The sequence below is a fragment of the Carya illinoinensis genome, chromosome 9, assembly GCF_018687715.1.
Source record: "Carya illinoinensis cultivar Pawnee chromosome 9, C.illinoinensisPawnee_v1, whole genome shotgun sequence".
Classification (NCBI taxonomy): domain Eukaryota; kingdom Viridiplantae; phylum Streptophyta; class Magnoliopsida; order Fagales; family Juglandaceae; genus Carya; species Carya illinoinensis.
The window spans coordinates 38,458,412-38,475,928 of NC_056760.1; the positions used below are offsets into that span (position 1 = coordinate 38,458,412).

At 35.3% G+C, this 17,517-nt stretch overlaps 1 protein-coding gene across 2 annotated transcripts; it reads right to left on the minus strand.

The window, feature by feature from the left end:
* Positions 1 to 2,881: 2,881 nt before the first annotated feature.
* On the minus strand, positions 2,882 to 7,221 carry LOC122276502 (transcription factor AS1). 2 transcript variants are annotated; one of them, XM_043086277.1, is made up of 3 exons: positions 6,737 to 7,221; positions 6,267 to 6,364; positions 2,882 to 4,271 (listed from the first exon to the last, which is right to left on the minus strand). In XM_043086277.1, exon 3 carries the CDS (start codon positions 4,213 to 4,215, stop codon positions 3,145 to 3,147), a length of 1,071 nt encoding a protein of 356 aa, XP_042942211.1. In that variant the 5' UTR covers positions 4,216 to 4,271; positions 6,267 to 6,364; positions 6,737 to 7,221; the 3' UTR covers positions 2,882 to 3,144. The 2 variants fall into 2 exon arrangements, with proteins under 2 accessions (XP_042942211.1, XP_042942210.1); XM_043086276.1 differs by lacking the exon at positions 6,267 to 6,364.
* Between the last annotated feature and the right edge of the window lie 10,296 nt (positions 7,222 to 17,517).

Sequence of the window (17,517 nt, forward strand, 5' to 3'; positions counted from 1 at the left end):
TCAAACCTATAGCTTATATCTATACATATTGTGTGATCAAATTTCATCAATTAATAATCCATAAATCTAATCTTAAGGGAATATTTATAACTTAGATTCATGCCACACGAGTTTCTCCCAGCACTGAGTAACACCAAATCATCATAAAACTTTCAAATCATGTGCATGCATGATGTTTCTAGCTTCTCTTTGTCCATATGAGGTTTAAAACCTAAATGAATCATGCCTTCTAATTCTTATCTTGATAACAAAGTATTTATAGATGCTTATCAATGTTTTGGAGACTTAGCCAATATTTGACAAAATAAACTTCAACTAAGTGGAAACCGAAACATGCTTGATGATCAACACAATATATTGATTTATAAATCTATTCTGACATGTTGTTTCCTCAAATTTAAAACTTCTATAAATATTTCAAGAAATTAATAAAACATATAAGATCATATCAATACATGTCATGGTTAAAATTTCATCCCAAAACAATTTATTCAAACACAACTTTAAATATGAACTGAAATACATCTCTTCAAGTAAAACCTTTTATAACTCAATCAAATCCTCATTATCATGTCATAACTCAAAGCCTAACATGTCAATCTAACACCCAAAAAAAGATAGGGCAAGATCACTTATAGAAATCGTGACCCTTAAGCTAGCTCTCAAAACTCAACTCACTTCAAGAACCTCACTCAAGTTACTCGGCTCCAACTTTTTCTCACACTTTGAGTGTTTTGAAATAGCAATGGTATACTGCTTGGGACAAAGCTTCAATTCCTAGGTGAATAGTGATGATTTTGGTTTGGCTTATGATTTTTTTTTTTTTTTTGCCAGCTCTTAGGTCTGGTTTTAGGGGATATAATGATGGTTGAAAGGTGCAGAATACCTCTTGAAAAACTTGTGAAGAGGCTTTGGTTTTGGTGGCTTGTTATGTGGGTCACTCAGTTTTGCACCTAGGAGCCCAATGGTGAGTTGTAGTGGCATTGACATGCCTTTACTTCAAGTGACATGGTTTGGGTTAATTCTAACCTTCAAGGGTTATCTAAGAGTGATGCAAAACAAGTATAAAAGACAAAAATTTCAGATATTAAATTATGAATAAAAATATTTTAAGAAAACTATGCAAATTCATGATGCTTGAGTCACCATTCATGGGTGAGATGAATAGTAATCTTAACTCAAGTTAGGAGCCTTACCATAGTTGGAAAAGAACCCTAGGAGAGTGTGGTTGGGGGCTTGGGTGAGATAGAAACCAATGGTATGGTGCAGGTGGGTCCCATTTGAAAGAGTTAAATGAAATACAAGGTTTGGGCTTCAAATGTTGGGCTATTATTGGGCCATATGAACAAGCCTTTATTGTGGGCCTAGATGTGGACTCATCTATGAGCTTTATGTCCAAATTTATTGGGTCTTTCCTTGGCCTCAATAGTTCACTAGGTTGGGTCCCAACTTTGAGTCTTTCTTCAATTGGGCCAATGGCCGTAAATCTTATTAAGTTGGGCCCAATAACTTCATGCTTACTAGGTGGGTCAACCATTAAAAAAATAATTTTTTTATATTGGTTCCAGATTTATCTATTTCTTTTTTCAAATGGAGTATGTGAGGTTTACAAATCTTATAACTGCAAATATCATTTATCAATGAGATAAATATGGCCATACTCAACTATAAGATCAAAATGACAAAGACCAACAAAAAAGGGGTACGTGGCTTCAAACTATGTTCCCAAATACTATGAAGAATAATTGGACTAACAAAGAATCAAATTAAAGAGGCCAACAGCTAACAAAGATGCTCGAAGGCATTGATTTGTAACAAAATATGGTTGAATGTTGGTAAAGATTTCATGATAGAAATAATGTTAGAGGAATAATGTAACAAAGAGAAATATTTCACGGTAATGTTAAGTAAGGGCTCCGATGCCATGATAAATTAGAATGTAATAGATATCAAAATGAAAAAGAGGACGACAATGAGAGATAAATTTTGGAGACTACGTCTTTATTATTTACATGAATTAAAAATACAGGGAATAAGTCTTTATAAAGCAATTATATAGAGATGTTATAAGGTAAATATATTAAAATTCAAATTTCTCAATATGATGTATATTTTGATAATTATGAAAATCATATATATTTTATCGGAATAATAATCACATGAAATTCTTTATTAAGAATGAAGTGGCCGATCTCATAACGTTTATTGAGAATTTAATACTACTCAAGCAATTCACCGGTGCATTATAAATGTTGCAAGGTCCACTTCATTTATCTATCTCCCTTAAGCTCTAGACTCTAGAGTGCGATCAAGAAATTTACAAGATCCAAATCCATCCGTAATAAGTTGAAGGCACACAAAAGAGGATCGGAGGATATATATCCCCTTTGCCTAATTTGTTGTCGACTCCAAAGAATCGGGAGCCATGCAAAGGGCCAAAATGGCCAAAGATTGATTTAGTTTTTAATGGCAAATCTTGAAAGATTAATTCAAAAGGGAAGTAATTGCAAAATTTATTCTAATCATTGAGGAAGTGAGTCAATAATATTTATTCTAATCATTCAGAAATTATGCGAGATCCTAAATCTACTCACTTCCATAGTTCGATCTCCTCTACTTAAGAAGATGAAGAAAACAAAAGCAAGAAAGTAACATGTCAATGACATAGCATGGTACGAAGGATGCACTTGAAAAAGGCTTAAAGAAACGTACACTTTTGGGAGCATGCATTCGTTTACTTTTGACGATTTCGTGCCAACTGTGCGCGCCACACGCTTGCAAAAGATATCACCACTATTTCGTTTAAAATGAAATTGGTTCTATATAAATTAACATAAAAAGGCAGCAAACGAATCTGAGTTTTCGCCCAAGCACCGGGAAATAAAAGCAACAATTCGAATATAATTATAATTTACAGCTCAAAGAAAAGGTAAAATGCAAGTAACCCGAGGTTCAGCAAATGCTGCCTTACATTCATTCAGTCGGTCCAGCCAATAAATAGACAGTACAAGATAAAGACGCGTATTACCTATAATAGAATATCAGAGCAGAATGGACACATGATCAAGCAAACAAGGTAAGCATACGACGATTCAGATAAACATGTTACAAACAACCCCATTGTGTTGTGTATATAGATCTTCCTCATCGGCCATTAGGCTCTGCAACCCTTGGTCTGCAGCCCATCTGCTCAAGAAATTTGGAAAGACGCAAGTGCTTTGCAGCCCATTGTTCAGCCAACTTCTGCTCCTTCGCTTCTGCATCCCTCCTCAGTCCCGCTAATTGTTCCCGGTATTCTCCTTCAATTCTATCCATAGCAACCTTCTGCTCTTCCCAGAGAGCCTTCACCTTTGCCTCAATCTCTTCCATCTTTTCCCTCCTCCGGCATGCCTTCTCTGATTCCAGTTGCAGCTCTACCCTTCTTAACCTCCAGGCTGCTTCTTTCTTATGTGCTGCCCAAGCACGGTGTCCTTCTTCCAAATCTCTGCAACAGTCTGTTAATTCTGATATCAACATGCTCTCTCCACAAACAGGGACTGAAGCTTGAGGCGGCAAATTGGAGAAAACAAGAGTACTATCCGGTCCTCTATCAGGCTGCAACCATGGGATTGGTGGAGGAGCAGCAACTGTTGAGGGAGAGAGGCTGAGGGTTACAGAAGGGGAGGGTGACCTGACTGTGGAGGTGCCATTGGAATTTGAAAGCCATGGAGGTAACAATGCTGGTGCAGGAGCAGGTGGGTCAGTATGTAGAAAACTGCCATTGGAAGTGGCCATGAGATATGCTGGGGCAGCACGCTCTTTCACAAGCTTCTCTGCAAAAGTCTCAAGGATCCTATCGTATTTGCTGTCCTCAATGGGTTCAACTGCCTTGTTGTTCTCCTTTTGCTCTCTCTGCTGCTTCTCTTTAAACACTTCCCACCACTTGCCTAGTCTCTTAGCAGTACGACCTGGGACTTCAGCTGCAATTTTCTTCCATTTGTTGCCATGTTTTGCTTGAAGACGGATAACAAGTCGCTGCTCCTCCTCAGTGAGGGATCCCTTCTTTATTCCAGGTTTGAGGTAGTTCTTCCACCTTTCTAAGCAGGATTTGGCATCCCTGTTTAAGGGTGTGTTCATGCGCTGTGACACAAGATTCCACTCCCTAGGGCCATATTGTTTGACATAGGAACGTAACAAAGCGTCCTCTTCAGCTCTCCAACGCTGTCTCTCCTTCATTTCCAGATGCAAACGCCACTGCCCATTGCCTCAAACTTAAGCTCCTCATAATGTATCTAAAAGTTTTTCAAAAGATGAAAGTATTAGCACTCCTCAAAAGGATTGTTCATTAATATTAAAGATTAAAGCATTCCCAAAAAGGGAAAATAAAAACAACAAAGAGGATAAGAGACTGTTAAAAGATAGGACCAGCTTAGAATGAACCTAAAACAAGTTAAGAAAAACCAACTACGTGCACTGCACAATAGATTCGTGCAAAAGTAAAGAGGTATACAGCAGTACAGTACCTAACCAAAGGTATAAAAACTTAAGGTGGCAACGGCAGAAGAAAAAAATTTCTTTTGAGAAAATTTTAGGGAATTCTCCAAGGTTTTAATGCCTCCATTTTTCATCCATTCATTTCTCCTCATGGATGTCACACTAAACAGCCATACAAGTGGCAAGATGCAAACAACTCAGTCAATTTTCACAAGACAGTGGAGAACCGATCCAGCAATCATTCTGAATTCTCCTCAAACTTGAAAAGACAAGGACCCTGGCAAAGTCGCATGTGATATCCAAATCCCACGGACTTTTCAGATATGTCTATTCAGTTTTACTAAAAGAAAGTGTTAAGCATTTCCAACAATTCAGTGCTAAGTATATTTATCCATAGGAGAATCTGCTACAAGATAGTCTTGGCATACATTATCCAACCAAGTACCCTAGAACGCTGCAACACTGAAATCACGTGTGAAGATGAAAAATGGAATATTATTTCAATCGCACATGCAACTAAATATGACTGAATAAGCACAACTATAATGCGATGCGAGTTCTGACAAAGACTCTAATTTATACCTATAAAACAAGTGGGAATATCTCGTGGGAAGTTCTGATGACAATTTTGCCTTTCAAGTCAATTGTATCATCAGGTTGTTCCGGCTCAAAATAAGTAATTTACAGGTTGATTTTTGTCTTACATAAATTTCTTTCGGATCTGAATTGACCATTTTATCCATAATTGATTATATGGATATGTTTTGCTTATGAGGATGAAGGAATTTTTTTGGCCATTTAATGATGTTTTACTATTACATGATCTATACACTATAAAAAACCAGAAACTGCTCTGATGGAAAATATTCTTTAAAGCTGTGTCAGTTTTATCCTTATGTCTAATTTTATTATAGTTTTTTTTTTTTTTTTTGTGGGTGGGGGTTAAGGAAACTAAAGTCTTTATTCTAGATTATTATATCTTCTATTGATTGGTGATTGTTCAAGATTTTACCGCTTGGGTTACTTGTCTAAAATTTTTAAGGGAATTAAAGTTTTATATCTTTCATTTCTTTCATGCCATACATATTTTGCTGCAAATTTGTTTATCAGACCATATAAGAAAAAGAGGAATTAACTAGAAACCAAACACAAACACTACCAAAGTAAAATGGTTCCCAACTGGTATGGCAATTACCCATATTCTAAATATTTAACATCATTATAGCTAGAGCAAGAATAAAGGAGAATGCAATACAAACTTATGAGCTTGAAACAGCAGAGCAAACATTATCGGAAAAGATACGGAGCTGAATCCAAAAATATGTCAATTCTAGAGCTACATTCCTACGACACAGATCCATAACGATGCATAGTCCTCTTACATTGTCCGAATCTATTTAGTCGAAAAGGAAAAGGCAAGTCATCGTTGGATTTTCAGGAAAGATGCAAACTTTTTTTTTATCAGGAAGAAAACCTCAACTAATCAATCCGGGATGCACAGGGAAGAAAGGTAAAAAAAATTTACTGAATTAGAGTGTTTTCAAGTGAAGATCCGTGATGAGAGGGAAACGAACTAAGCAACGTAAGAAAATATATATAAAATATCATTTCCTTATGGTACATTTAAGTACCCAAACATCGTTTACGATGCAATCTATTGAGATTATTTATCAATTTCCAGGTGAAAATCATTGAATTGTTTAGAATTTTTTCAAAATCATAAGCACAGATTTTTTTTTTTTTCTTTTTCCATCGGCAACCTCTCAGTATAAGATGTCTTCAACCAAGACTACCTTGATCATCGGAGACATTCCATAGATTTGCTTAATCACGCACACGGTCCGACTTAAGAATCATCACCCAAAGCATCGGTTTTCAAAACGGATAGAATCTGGAAGAAGGCAATATTCAATAATTACTCACTAAAAGAGAAGTTTTGATACGAAGTGACAAAATGTGGTACTTCTAAATGCGCCAAATAGTGTAATCTTGGGTTCAGGGGAAATTAGGTGCGTGCCTATTCATCCATATGCTTCTACATAGCCTTTCCTTCAAAGATATCTTCCAATTTTCTCATCTTTTCCAAACTCTTCTAAGCAGAGCAAATAGCAGAGAGAAAACAAGAAACCCAAATTTCTTGGACATATCCAAAACAGTAAGTCAAGTAGAAGTACTACTTTTACGAAGCCATTTGTTGAAACAAACTAAGCAAATATCACGGAAAGAGGAAAAAAAATACAAACAAACAAACAGAAACGCTTACATTTCGCTTAAAAACCCAGAACCGAGCTTCGTCTTCGACGCATCTCCTGGTTGATGAAACAGGGACGGAACTTAAAAACAAGGGAAGGAATTTGGAGAAACGCTAAGACACAAACCCTAGAGAGAGAAAAATCCCAGCCTAGAGCGAGAGAGACAGGGAGCACGGAGCACAGTGAAGAGAGCAGAGGACCGAGAAATGAGAGATTAGACTAGACTACAGAGCGCGATAAAGTTGAGACAACACACAGACAGACAGAGGAAGAGAGAGATCTGACAGTGCGCGCAAAAGGAGGGCACGCGAATGGGGAGGAAAGGAAGCCAAGCAGAGGGCGCGATGCTGACGTCTTTTGTGGAATTTGCTACCGTAAGCTCCGGCGCTCATTTCACCCGCACCACTCCACAGCTACAACACCTACTTGCATTTCCCGTACGTACAGATAAAAAGGCAAAGCATGCCAAAGCTCGGGAGAGATGGGAAGAGAGAAATGGAAAGTAAGGTTAGTATATATATGAATAATGTTAGTAAATTCTTCATTTTATCTCTCAATTATGCATTTAATTGTATTTATTGATTAAAAGAAGTAAATATTAATATATTGATTTTTTTAATATTTAAATATATATATAATTTACGGCAAATATGCAAATAAAAAGACATAATAGTATATGTATATATAGGTCAGAGCCTGGCGTAGCATAAGACAGAGAGAGGTGTTTAATGGCGCAGGGTGGCGTACGCTCGATTTCAGCGCCTAAAATGCGCCTTTCTCTTCCATTTCGCTCCTGTTTAGTGTTTTTGGGTTGTTTAATTTAACAACTTGTTAATAATGCTGTTATTTATTATATTTTATTTAAAATTTATTACTTAATGTCACCTTGATGAAAAAAAGTAAGAATAGATTTTTTCTCCCTAGGATTATCTTTACGAGGCTGTCATGTTTATAAAGAGACGGCTAAATCCCAGCCGTCAAAAGTTTAGATCCTTCACTCGAGTCGGGTAATTACTAATTGGGAAGCGGACCAAACCATGCACGTGTCAATTAGTGAGATAGGTGAATTCTACTAACAGTGGTCCCCACCCCTCAAACACTGGCCCACTCGTGAGCTCCCTACCCTATCTTGTTAGGGATCGACAGCATAATTGCCGAGAGCTCGTTCGGCACATGCTAACAAAAGGCGAGCAAGTATGTAGATATAGAAATTATATACGACCGCCAGAATGCATAAATTTCACACAAATGTTTTAGTTTTTTAAAAAAAAAAAAAAAAAAAAAAAACCTTATTGTAAAAAATATATATATTAAAAACTCAACTTTTTTATTTTCAATAGAATCCGCACACAACGCTAGTCCAATAAAAAAGGGCACCGTTTCGATGCAAGTTGGTCGACCGACGTTGACCACAAAGAATGGCGATCCCATGCAGGAGGGAGTTCTTTCATGTCACATATCACATGACTTGTGTGTACGACCATATATGGGATGGATCATGGATGCAGGAGAGATTATATAGGGAAGAGCGTAGGGGAATGAAAAGGAAGGAGAGGGAAGATGGTGGTATGGCCGACTGTGGGAGGTGGGCCCCCGGAGAGGGGGGACTGTAGTCCGGGTTTCACGGCACAAGGAGACGAGAGTGATGGAGACGGGACCTTCTGCTTTGCTCAGAAGGGCTACGCAGAGATGTCAGTGATACGTTACGTCTGTTTTTTTGCCCTTTTCCAAGTGGTGGGGTCCTTTTTTACCATCTTTTCTATATATATATTGAAATTCTCTGTGGGTTTTACAGTAAAAGTTAAAATACTCGCATCAGGCAGACCAGTAGTTCTCTACCTTACCTATTATATAAACCCTTTCCTTTCCATGTGAATATTTTACTGAACATGAGATCTTTGATTTGAGGCCTGAGCATCCACTACAACAGCTGAAAAGGTAAAAGGGTTCTATCTAATTATCATCCTTTTATATATACATAAAAAAAAAAATATATATATATATATATATATATAAATATATCCCCGTTTCACTCGTGACATTGTGAAAGAATTGTGTATTTATTATAATTTATTTATTGTAAATTTAAAATTACATTATATTTCTAAAAAAAATTAAAATATTAATTTTTATTTTATTTGAGTTTATAACTTCATAGAGCAAATGTTCATATTAAGAACATATTTAATGTGCATAGAGTTGCAAATATTTCTATTCATACAAATGTACGTGTATTAATATATATATATATATATATATATGTGTGTGTATGTATTTATATATCAACAATTATACTTGGAAGCTGATATAGAGGCAAGCCGGCCTAAGGATAAGGCCACCAAAATTAAAAGTGAGATTTTTTATATTAGTTTTTTTAGAAAAATTTAATAACCATTACATTAAATGAGAATTTAAATAATTCTTATATTTTTTACTTTATGCAACATCGATGATACTAAATTCTATAATTAATACGATAAATAATTTATATTCTTAAATATTTTATATTTTAAAATCTTGTTAAATTGAGATACAAAATTTATAATATTTTAAAATTTTCTATTAAATAAAGATTTAAAAAATTTATTTAAGAATTTTAAATGAAACCATACATATTTTACTGTATGATTATTATAAATGACTCATTTAAATTCTGTTTTCAAAGCTAATTTAGGAGGAAAAATACTCAAATTGTACGGAGAAGATAAAGGAAATCAGGTACAGTAGGCCTCGCTTGTTTGTAAAGAGGGAAAGGGAAATATCTAGCCACGAAAATGATTGTATAATAAAATCTTATAAATCGTTGTAAATTGATATAGTCTGGATTGTAAATTTATTTTTTTAACGGAGCAAATAAAATTATCTCAATTTGTAAAAAGTTTTTATATAATTATTTTGTAGATATTTCTCTTTTTAAATTTAAAAAAGTTTAAATTATTTATTATAATTTGAATAAAAATTTTAAAAAATAGAAAATAATTTACAACTAAACATAATTGCACAGAGTTTTGTTACATAACCTCTCAACACTCCAACACCTCACTTTTTTTTTAATTTTTATTATTTTATTTTTTATTAAATATTTAATATATAAATAATAATTAAATTAATTTAAAAAGAATAAATTTTAAAAAAATATTAAAAAAATATTAAAAAATTAAAAAATAGTGGGATGTTGAGATATTGTTAGATTTTTTCAATTGTACAGGAGCGGCATAATCTGATTCTTAGATGGGATAAACTTGGAGATAAGAAAGGCAAAGGAAAAAAAACAAAAAAAATGAGAGAGATAATGAGCTGGACCAGCTGGGGAAGATGTTTGTATTCCCATCTTACGACGAAAGCCTGCAAGACTTTATAGGGATCCGTGTACCACAGATGCTGCTCTCTGGGAATTTTCTTTCCATTTTAATAATATATATAATAATAATTTATTCTAATCTCAAATAGACAATAATATTTTCTGTATAAAAATAGATTTAATCATTAACAACACTATTCGCGTGCATATATTTATATTTATAATATCTGAGAACAGAGATGAGACTCTCACTTTTTTTTATTTTTTCTAAACAAGCTTGGTATTTTATAAATATATATAATAGGAAAAAAATTAGAATAAATAAAGAGGACCCTTGCCACTATCAATGTACATAATACAAGTTGAAATATAATCTAAAAGAATGTTATCAAATTTCAAGTTTGTAATTGTCCATTATGCTACTGAATATGCGAACCGATTTTGGGATCTATTGATTTTTTTGAAACTCTAATCTTTAAGAGATTTCAATGAACTTGCTATGTCTTCCGAAATTGGAGTGATTTACCAAACGGCCAACCTCTTCATAGATAGAAGAAATGACTAATTGAGAGTCGTCCACCGTAAGTATAGATGGATGGTTGTGATTTTCTTGATATTAGTAGTTTAGTTGTTGCGATGCTTTTTGAAATGAGAGGCTAATATTGTTATGAACTAAGTCATTGTGGAGCCTCCTTATGAAATCCATAATCAAGATTGCAAATAGTCTGAAAGGTTGTTCCTCTTGTGAATTGAGGCCCAATTTTTGTTAGGAGTTTAAGATGAAAAGGAACCAATCATTCATAGAATTTATAGTCAAGGAGCAAAGGTTTAAAGGCCATTTACTCTGACTCTAATAGATTCCAGAAATGGGGCATTCAATGAAAAGATGCACAAGGGTTTCTTCGCTACCATCACAAAGAGGGCAGTTTGTTAAGGGGGTACTGGAGATGAATCTTTTTAATCTTTCACTGGTTGGAAGAATATTCCATAGAATTTTCCACAAGAGGAGTTTATGACGATCATGGATTTTAAAATTTCATATCTTTTTCGAACAAATATTCGGGATGACTGTACTGATGGTGTTTGTCATGTTGGATACAATATGATGGGCTGATTTGATAGAGAACCTCTCATTCTAAGTTTTTGTCCAAATGAAGCTGTCTGGTCTTCGTTATTGTGGGTAATGAGATTTTTTGAATTTCTAAAACACTACTGTGTTGGAAAAGAGATTGTAATATTTGAAGATCCCAAGACCTATTTGTCGGGTTGATCAGGTCTGAAACCTTTAGTCTTGGCGAAAGGTCCACTAAAGGGTTTAAAGGAAAAGGTTTGAAATTTTCCAGGAATGGAATCCACGGGTCTAATCAAGCTCTGATCAATAAACCATTTGTGATTTTGAAACACATACTTTTTGCCAATAGTGGCCTTGTTTTCAGTATTCATTTCCATAGACTTGAAACAGTAATCTTTGAAGTAACATTTGCAAAGGTGGTTAATTTCAAATATTTCTTTGTAAGAAGCTTGTGCCATATACTCAAATTTGGTTAACTCATTTCCCAGCCTGTCTTTGCTAATAAAGCAACATTCATGTTTTCCATCCTCCGTAGTCCTAATCCTTCTTTTTTTGGTTGACAAATTGACTTTCATGATTTTAAACAGAGCTTGTGCTTTTGGTCTTTTTACAACCAGAAGTTTTTGAAGCTTGTATTCAAAGACTTGAGAATAGACTTTGGAAGCATATGCGTTGACATTTGATAAGTGAGGATGGTACTTGCTACTATTCTGATGAGCATCGGGTATTGGGTAATTACCCGACCCAACTTGATCCGAATAGAAAACGGTTCGGAAGCTCATAATTCCTACCCGTTTCAAAACGGTTCGGTATAATCGGGTATTCGGGTCGGGTCGGTTATTTCGGCTTAATTGTTCAGCCCTATTGCCAATAGCCTTGAGAGAACTTCCGTACAAAGGATAAAGAGGAAATGCGAGATAGGGTCGCCTTGTCGAATGCTCCTATGAGCTATGAAAAAACCTCTCAGGGATTCATTAATGAGAATAGAGAAAAAGGCCGTAGTAATGCATTCCTTGATAAGGTTTATGTTGAACCAAAGATTTCAAGTTTCATGTGATTATAAATCTACACATGGATTTTGATGATAACAAATGAATTCAAAGAATAAAGGAGTTTCAAGCTCAAGTTGTTCACACAATGGAATCAAGCACATCAAAGAACCAAGCATGAGCAAAAAGGAAACAAGTTCACATTAAAGTCATAGAGTAATATTGTAAATCTCTTAAAATTTGAAATTATGATTAATGCTCAAAATTAATATTTTATCATAAAGCATTAAAATACATTTTTCACATGTGCATGAATATTTTTGAAAATTTTGAAAGATTATTGATTGTCATCTTTTGCATGTGCATGTCTTGATTAAAGGGTTGAACTTTGAAAATATTAAAGATGATTGATTGTCATCTTTCACATGTGCATATTTTATTTGAATATTTTTAAAAGTGATTGATGCTTTTTTAGACTTATACAAAAGGTAGATGATTTTGTTTGAAATATTTGAAAAGTAAAGTGTGCTCATTTTGTCATATACAAAAAGTAAAAGATTAGGTTTGAATTTTTTGAAAAGGAAAGTGTACTCATTTTGTCATATGCCAAAAGTAAAAGATTAGGTTTGATTTTTTTAAAAAGTGAATGATGTTGTCTTTGACAATTGAAAAAGAAGAACCTTTCATTTGAATTTTTTGAAAAAGTGAATGATGTTGTCCTTGACATGTGAATCTTTTTAAATTTGAATATGAAGTCTCATATGCCTATAAATAGATCATTTGAGAGCTTCACATTTACAACACCAAGAGCATACAACATTCATTCAAAGCTTTCATTCTCTCTTCTCTAAGCATTGAGCCTTAATCCTTGTTCATTTTGAGAGATATAGTTTGCGCTGTATTGTTCTTATTTCACTCATTGAGGAGTGTTTTCTGATAACCTACCCACTATCAGCTCTTGTATCAGAAAAAGGGTGTGTATAACCCTTGTGTGTGTAGAAAGTATTCTACACGGAGAATAGTTGAATCACCACGTGTAAGGTGATTGCAAGTGTAGAGGGTGTTCTACACGGATCCTTTGTAGCGGTATTGTTCAAAGGTGTAATAGGTTTCTATCTCCACCTGAAGGAGGTTGAATAGTGAATTTGGGAATCCTCAAGGGGTAGCTTGAGGCGAGGACGTAGGTAGTGGGGCCGAACCTCATTAACATACTGAGTTTGCTTCTCTCTTACCCTTACTCTTTATATTTATTGTTATTTCATATTTTGTTTATATTTTATATTATATATTTGATTTATAATTGTTATTTTTTTTAATACAACTCAATTCATCCCCCTCTTGTGTTAGTCATTTGGGCAACAGTTTATCCATGTTGAGTTAAAACCTAGTACTTTCATAACGACAAAGAGAAAATTTCATTCTATAAGATCGAAAGCTTTTTCCATGTCGAGCTTTAGGGCTATCTGGCCCTTCTTCCCCTTATGATTCTTAAGATGGTGAAACATCTCATGGGCAATAATGAAATTTTTTTTTATGTTTCGGCCTGACACAAAGGCTGTTTGGAAGGTATAGATGATGTTTAGAAGAGTTTTCTTTAAACGATTTGCCAGAATCTTTGTGATGATTTTGTAGATGATATTTGTCAAGCTAATTGGACGGTAATGTTGTGTGGAACTTGGATTTGCTCTTTTTGGTATAAGAGCAATATGGGTATGATTTATTTGTTTCAAAAATTTTTCACTCCTAAAAAAATTTTGCACTTTAGCTATCACATCCCTCTTAATAATATGTCAGTAATGCTTATAAAAAAGGCCAACTATACCGTCTGGACCTGGAGCTTTGTGTTTTGGGATTTGTTTAAGAGTTCCAAAAATTTCAATTTCCAAGGGCAAAGCAGTTAAGGAATCATTATCATCCATAGAATATGATTTTCAAAAAGATTCTCAAGGTTTTTAGGGAAGGTAGGTTCCATGGATGTGTAGATGGATTTAAAACAATTAATAAAAATTGATTCAATCACATTTTGATCCATTGTCCAAATACTTGGACTTAGCTTGACGGAGTTGATCCCGTTCCTTCTTTGACATATTGTTGTTGACATATGATAGAACTTTCTATTTAAGTCTGTTGTGGTGAGCCAATTGATTCTCGACTTTTGCCTCCAAATGATTTCTTCATTCTTTTGATGATCTTGAAGTTTTTGGAGAAGGAAATTTTCTCTCAATAAATTCGGATGGTTTGGCGTGGTGCTCTATAGCTGACTGTGCTCCATCTCAATTTGGTAGATATTAGACTGGATTCTCCCAAAGTGATTTTTATTCCAGAGTTTGAGTTTTTTTTTTTGTTTCCTTGATCTTGTTACACAAAATAAAGGTGGGATTTCCACTGAATTTTTGGCTCCATGCACCTTGAATGATAATATTGCTAAGAGATCATCGAATCCAGAATTCCTTGAATTTAAACTGGGACACATTTTTCCTTATCTTCATTGTGTTGAGCAAGAGAGGCTTATGATCTGAGGTTAAAGATGCTAAATGCGGAATGGAGACATCCGGAAAGAGCATACTCCAGAGTGCATTGGCTATTCCCCGATCTAACTGTTCTCGAATCATCGCTTTCCCTTGATGATTATTTGTCCATGTGAATGTTGGTCCCGAAAAACCTATATCAATTAAGTCATGAGAATCCATTAAGCTTTTTAATCCTCCGATAGAAGTAGATGTGACTAGTCGGCTCTCCACTTTATCCGTTTGACTTAGTAAATCATTGAAATCACCAATACAAAGCCAAGGGCCGGGGAAAGATTGATGCATTGATTCCAGATGAGTCTAAAATTTTTCCTTGTGTTTCCATTGAGCTGGGGCATAAATAAAAGTAGACAACCAAGGATGAATAGGAGGATCAGAATAAACCAAAATAGAAATAGAAATAGCATTTGCATTAACATGCATTGGTTCTATATCCATCTCGGGTTGCCATAATAACAAAAGTCGGCCATTTTTCCCCGAGGCGAGGGTATTAACAAAAAGGTGAAAATCTAGTATATTTACAATAGTATAGGTGTTTTCACTAGGCACCATGGTTTCCGACAAAAATATAATATCCGGATTATATTTTGATATATAGGCCCTTATATTTCTGATTGGTTTAGGTCAGGCTAAACCCCTACAATTCCATATTAGTGTCTTAATGGAGAATTTGGAGGCATGGTTGAACCCACCTTGTCAGCTTTATTTACTTCTCCAATTAAAGTTGTCTTTTGAGTGGACTGTAAGGCTTTGTCCTTACTGTTCCCTTGGATTTTTTTTCTTTCCCAAAGGATTTTTTATTGATAGATAAGAGTATAATCGCTGCCTCTTTCTCTTCATTGCAACTTTTAGTGTTGCCTTTTGTTGTTCCCTTGCCATCTACTTTTGAAATTTTTTAGAATTTTTGTTTTGGGGATTGTAAGTCTTCAGTCTCTAAGAGAATCCTTTTTGCTAGAGTTTCTGTTTCTAAAAGAGGGACCAGAGTGACTGAGCTCCTTGATGGTATATGCTGTTCTGAATGCGCTAGATGACCTTCTGAGAATTTTGCCATATATCTGATGATGGGGCCCACTGTCTTCTTTAGAGGAAATCCTGGAGGAGGATTTGAACTTTGGCTGTCTAGGATGAGTTGAATTGGCTGATATGTAAGAGTTGGGGAGAAAATCTTTGCCTTCGGTTTTTTCAACATGGGATTGGAAGCATTATAAGGTTGGCCAGATTTCCATTTGATTTCCCATTGCTGGTTGAAAGGAGGCTGACTTAATTCATTACTTGGGCCCGTTAAGATGATGGGCTTTTGTTCAGTATGCTATCTTTCTTCAGGCCGCAATTCCTTTGGGCTTTGAAGAGGGAGTTCATTAGGTATGGCCCAAGAGGGACTTAAGCTCGAAACAACTTCTTGTAATTGCATCCATCGAGAAGGCCACAACTACAGGTTGAGGACAGAATATGGAGATATTTTCTGCAAAGCCATATCCCTTTGATTGCAATGAGTATCCCGATTTTCCATATGTGAGATTTGACAACCTTTTTATGACTGGTTGGAAAGCATTAGGCGGAGAGAATTTATTGCCCATATTGAATGTGCTATTTCCAGAAGTGGGTGGGGCATTAAAGGCTAATATTTTACTGTGCTCTATAGTACATGGGGATTTCTCAGCCTTCGGATTGTCTGGTTTCCCGCCTAAGGCTTCATCTGAAAGTTGAGATTCCGTTTGGTAGTTGAATCCCCATGAGAAGAAAGTCGGTGCAGATTTGAATCCCAGCTTCAGCTATTGGTTTCCATGGTCAATTCAATCTAGTAGTTGATCTTCGGTCTTCCCTTTTCTAGCTTTTCCATCTTCATAAAATTTAAAACTATTTTCGAGTGGGTTAAGACTGGAGATAAGTTCTCGAGGAGACCAAACCTTTATCGGTTGTTTATTGGTAATCTTTGCATCTGAATTTATTGGAAAGCCCTCTTGAGTTGTGAGCCATGGATTATCCCATTCATCTCTTGGGAAAAAACTTTCAATACCTGATGGGTTTACTTCCTGTGAGATTGCGGCCTCTTTCCCTTCATCCAGTGAAGGGGAAACGCCAAAAGTTTCTTTTGCTGAGCTTTGGACAGGGGCTGAAATGACAAGTTTTTAATTACCTTTGGTCTTTGATTTTTGAAGAGAACTACCAAATCCTTCCTCCTCTATAAGTTGACTAAAGCTAGCCTAGAGGCATTAGAATGACTACTCTGTGCTTGGACCTGTTTGACCATAGGAGAGTCTGCACGCAGCCAGGGCCCATAGGGCAGATGTTCTGGAATAATATTTAGAAAAGTGCAAAAGATATGAGAATGACCGATTCTACAGTAAGTGTAACAGAAGTCTAAAAGGCGTTCATATTTAAATGAAACTCAAGATGCACTGGAATCTCTAGGTTCCCAAATTCCTTGTTTCAGAGGTTTGTTGATATCTAGCTCCACCTTAATACAAAGAAATTTCTTACTAGCCAAACCAAATAGAGGGTTCACATCCACTCCAAGATAATTTCCAAGGGCCCTACCAATTTTTTAGGCCAAATTTTCTGTTATATGTTTTCTAATCAAGCCATGTATTTGGACATAGAAAGGTGATGTACAAAGGCTAATATCTAGCCAAGATGAACTTTTGGGGCAACTCTTGAGAATAAGTAGATGCCCTTTAAATTGGATCTGGTTCATGATCCTTTGAATGTCACTTACTTTTTGGAATGTAAAAAGGAAAAGATTTACATCTAAATCTTCAATGTGGAACTTACTGACAAAGTTTCAGGTTGCCCTAAAGGATGCATGAAGTGCAATCTTGTTTAGAGGCCGAGTAGCGACTGTTCTTCCAATGGGAGCTAAATCTTTATTTTCACTTGTAGGTTCTTGTTCTGGAGAGAAGCA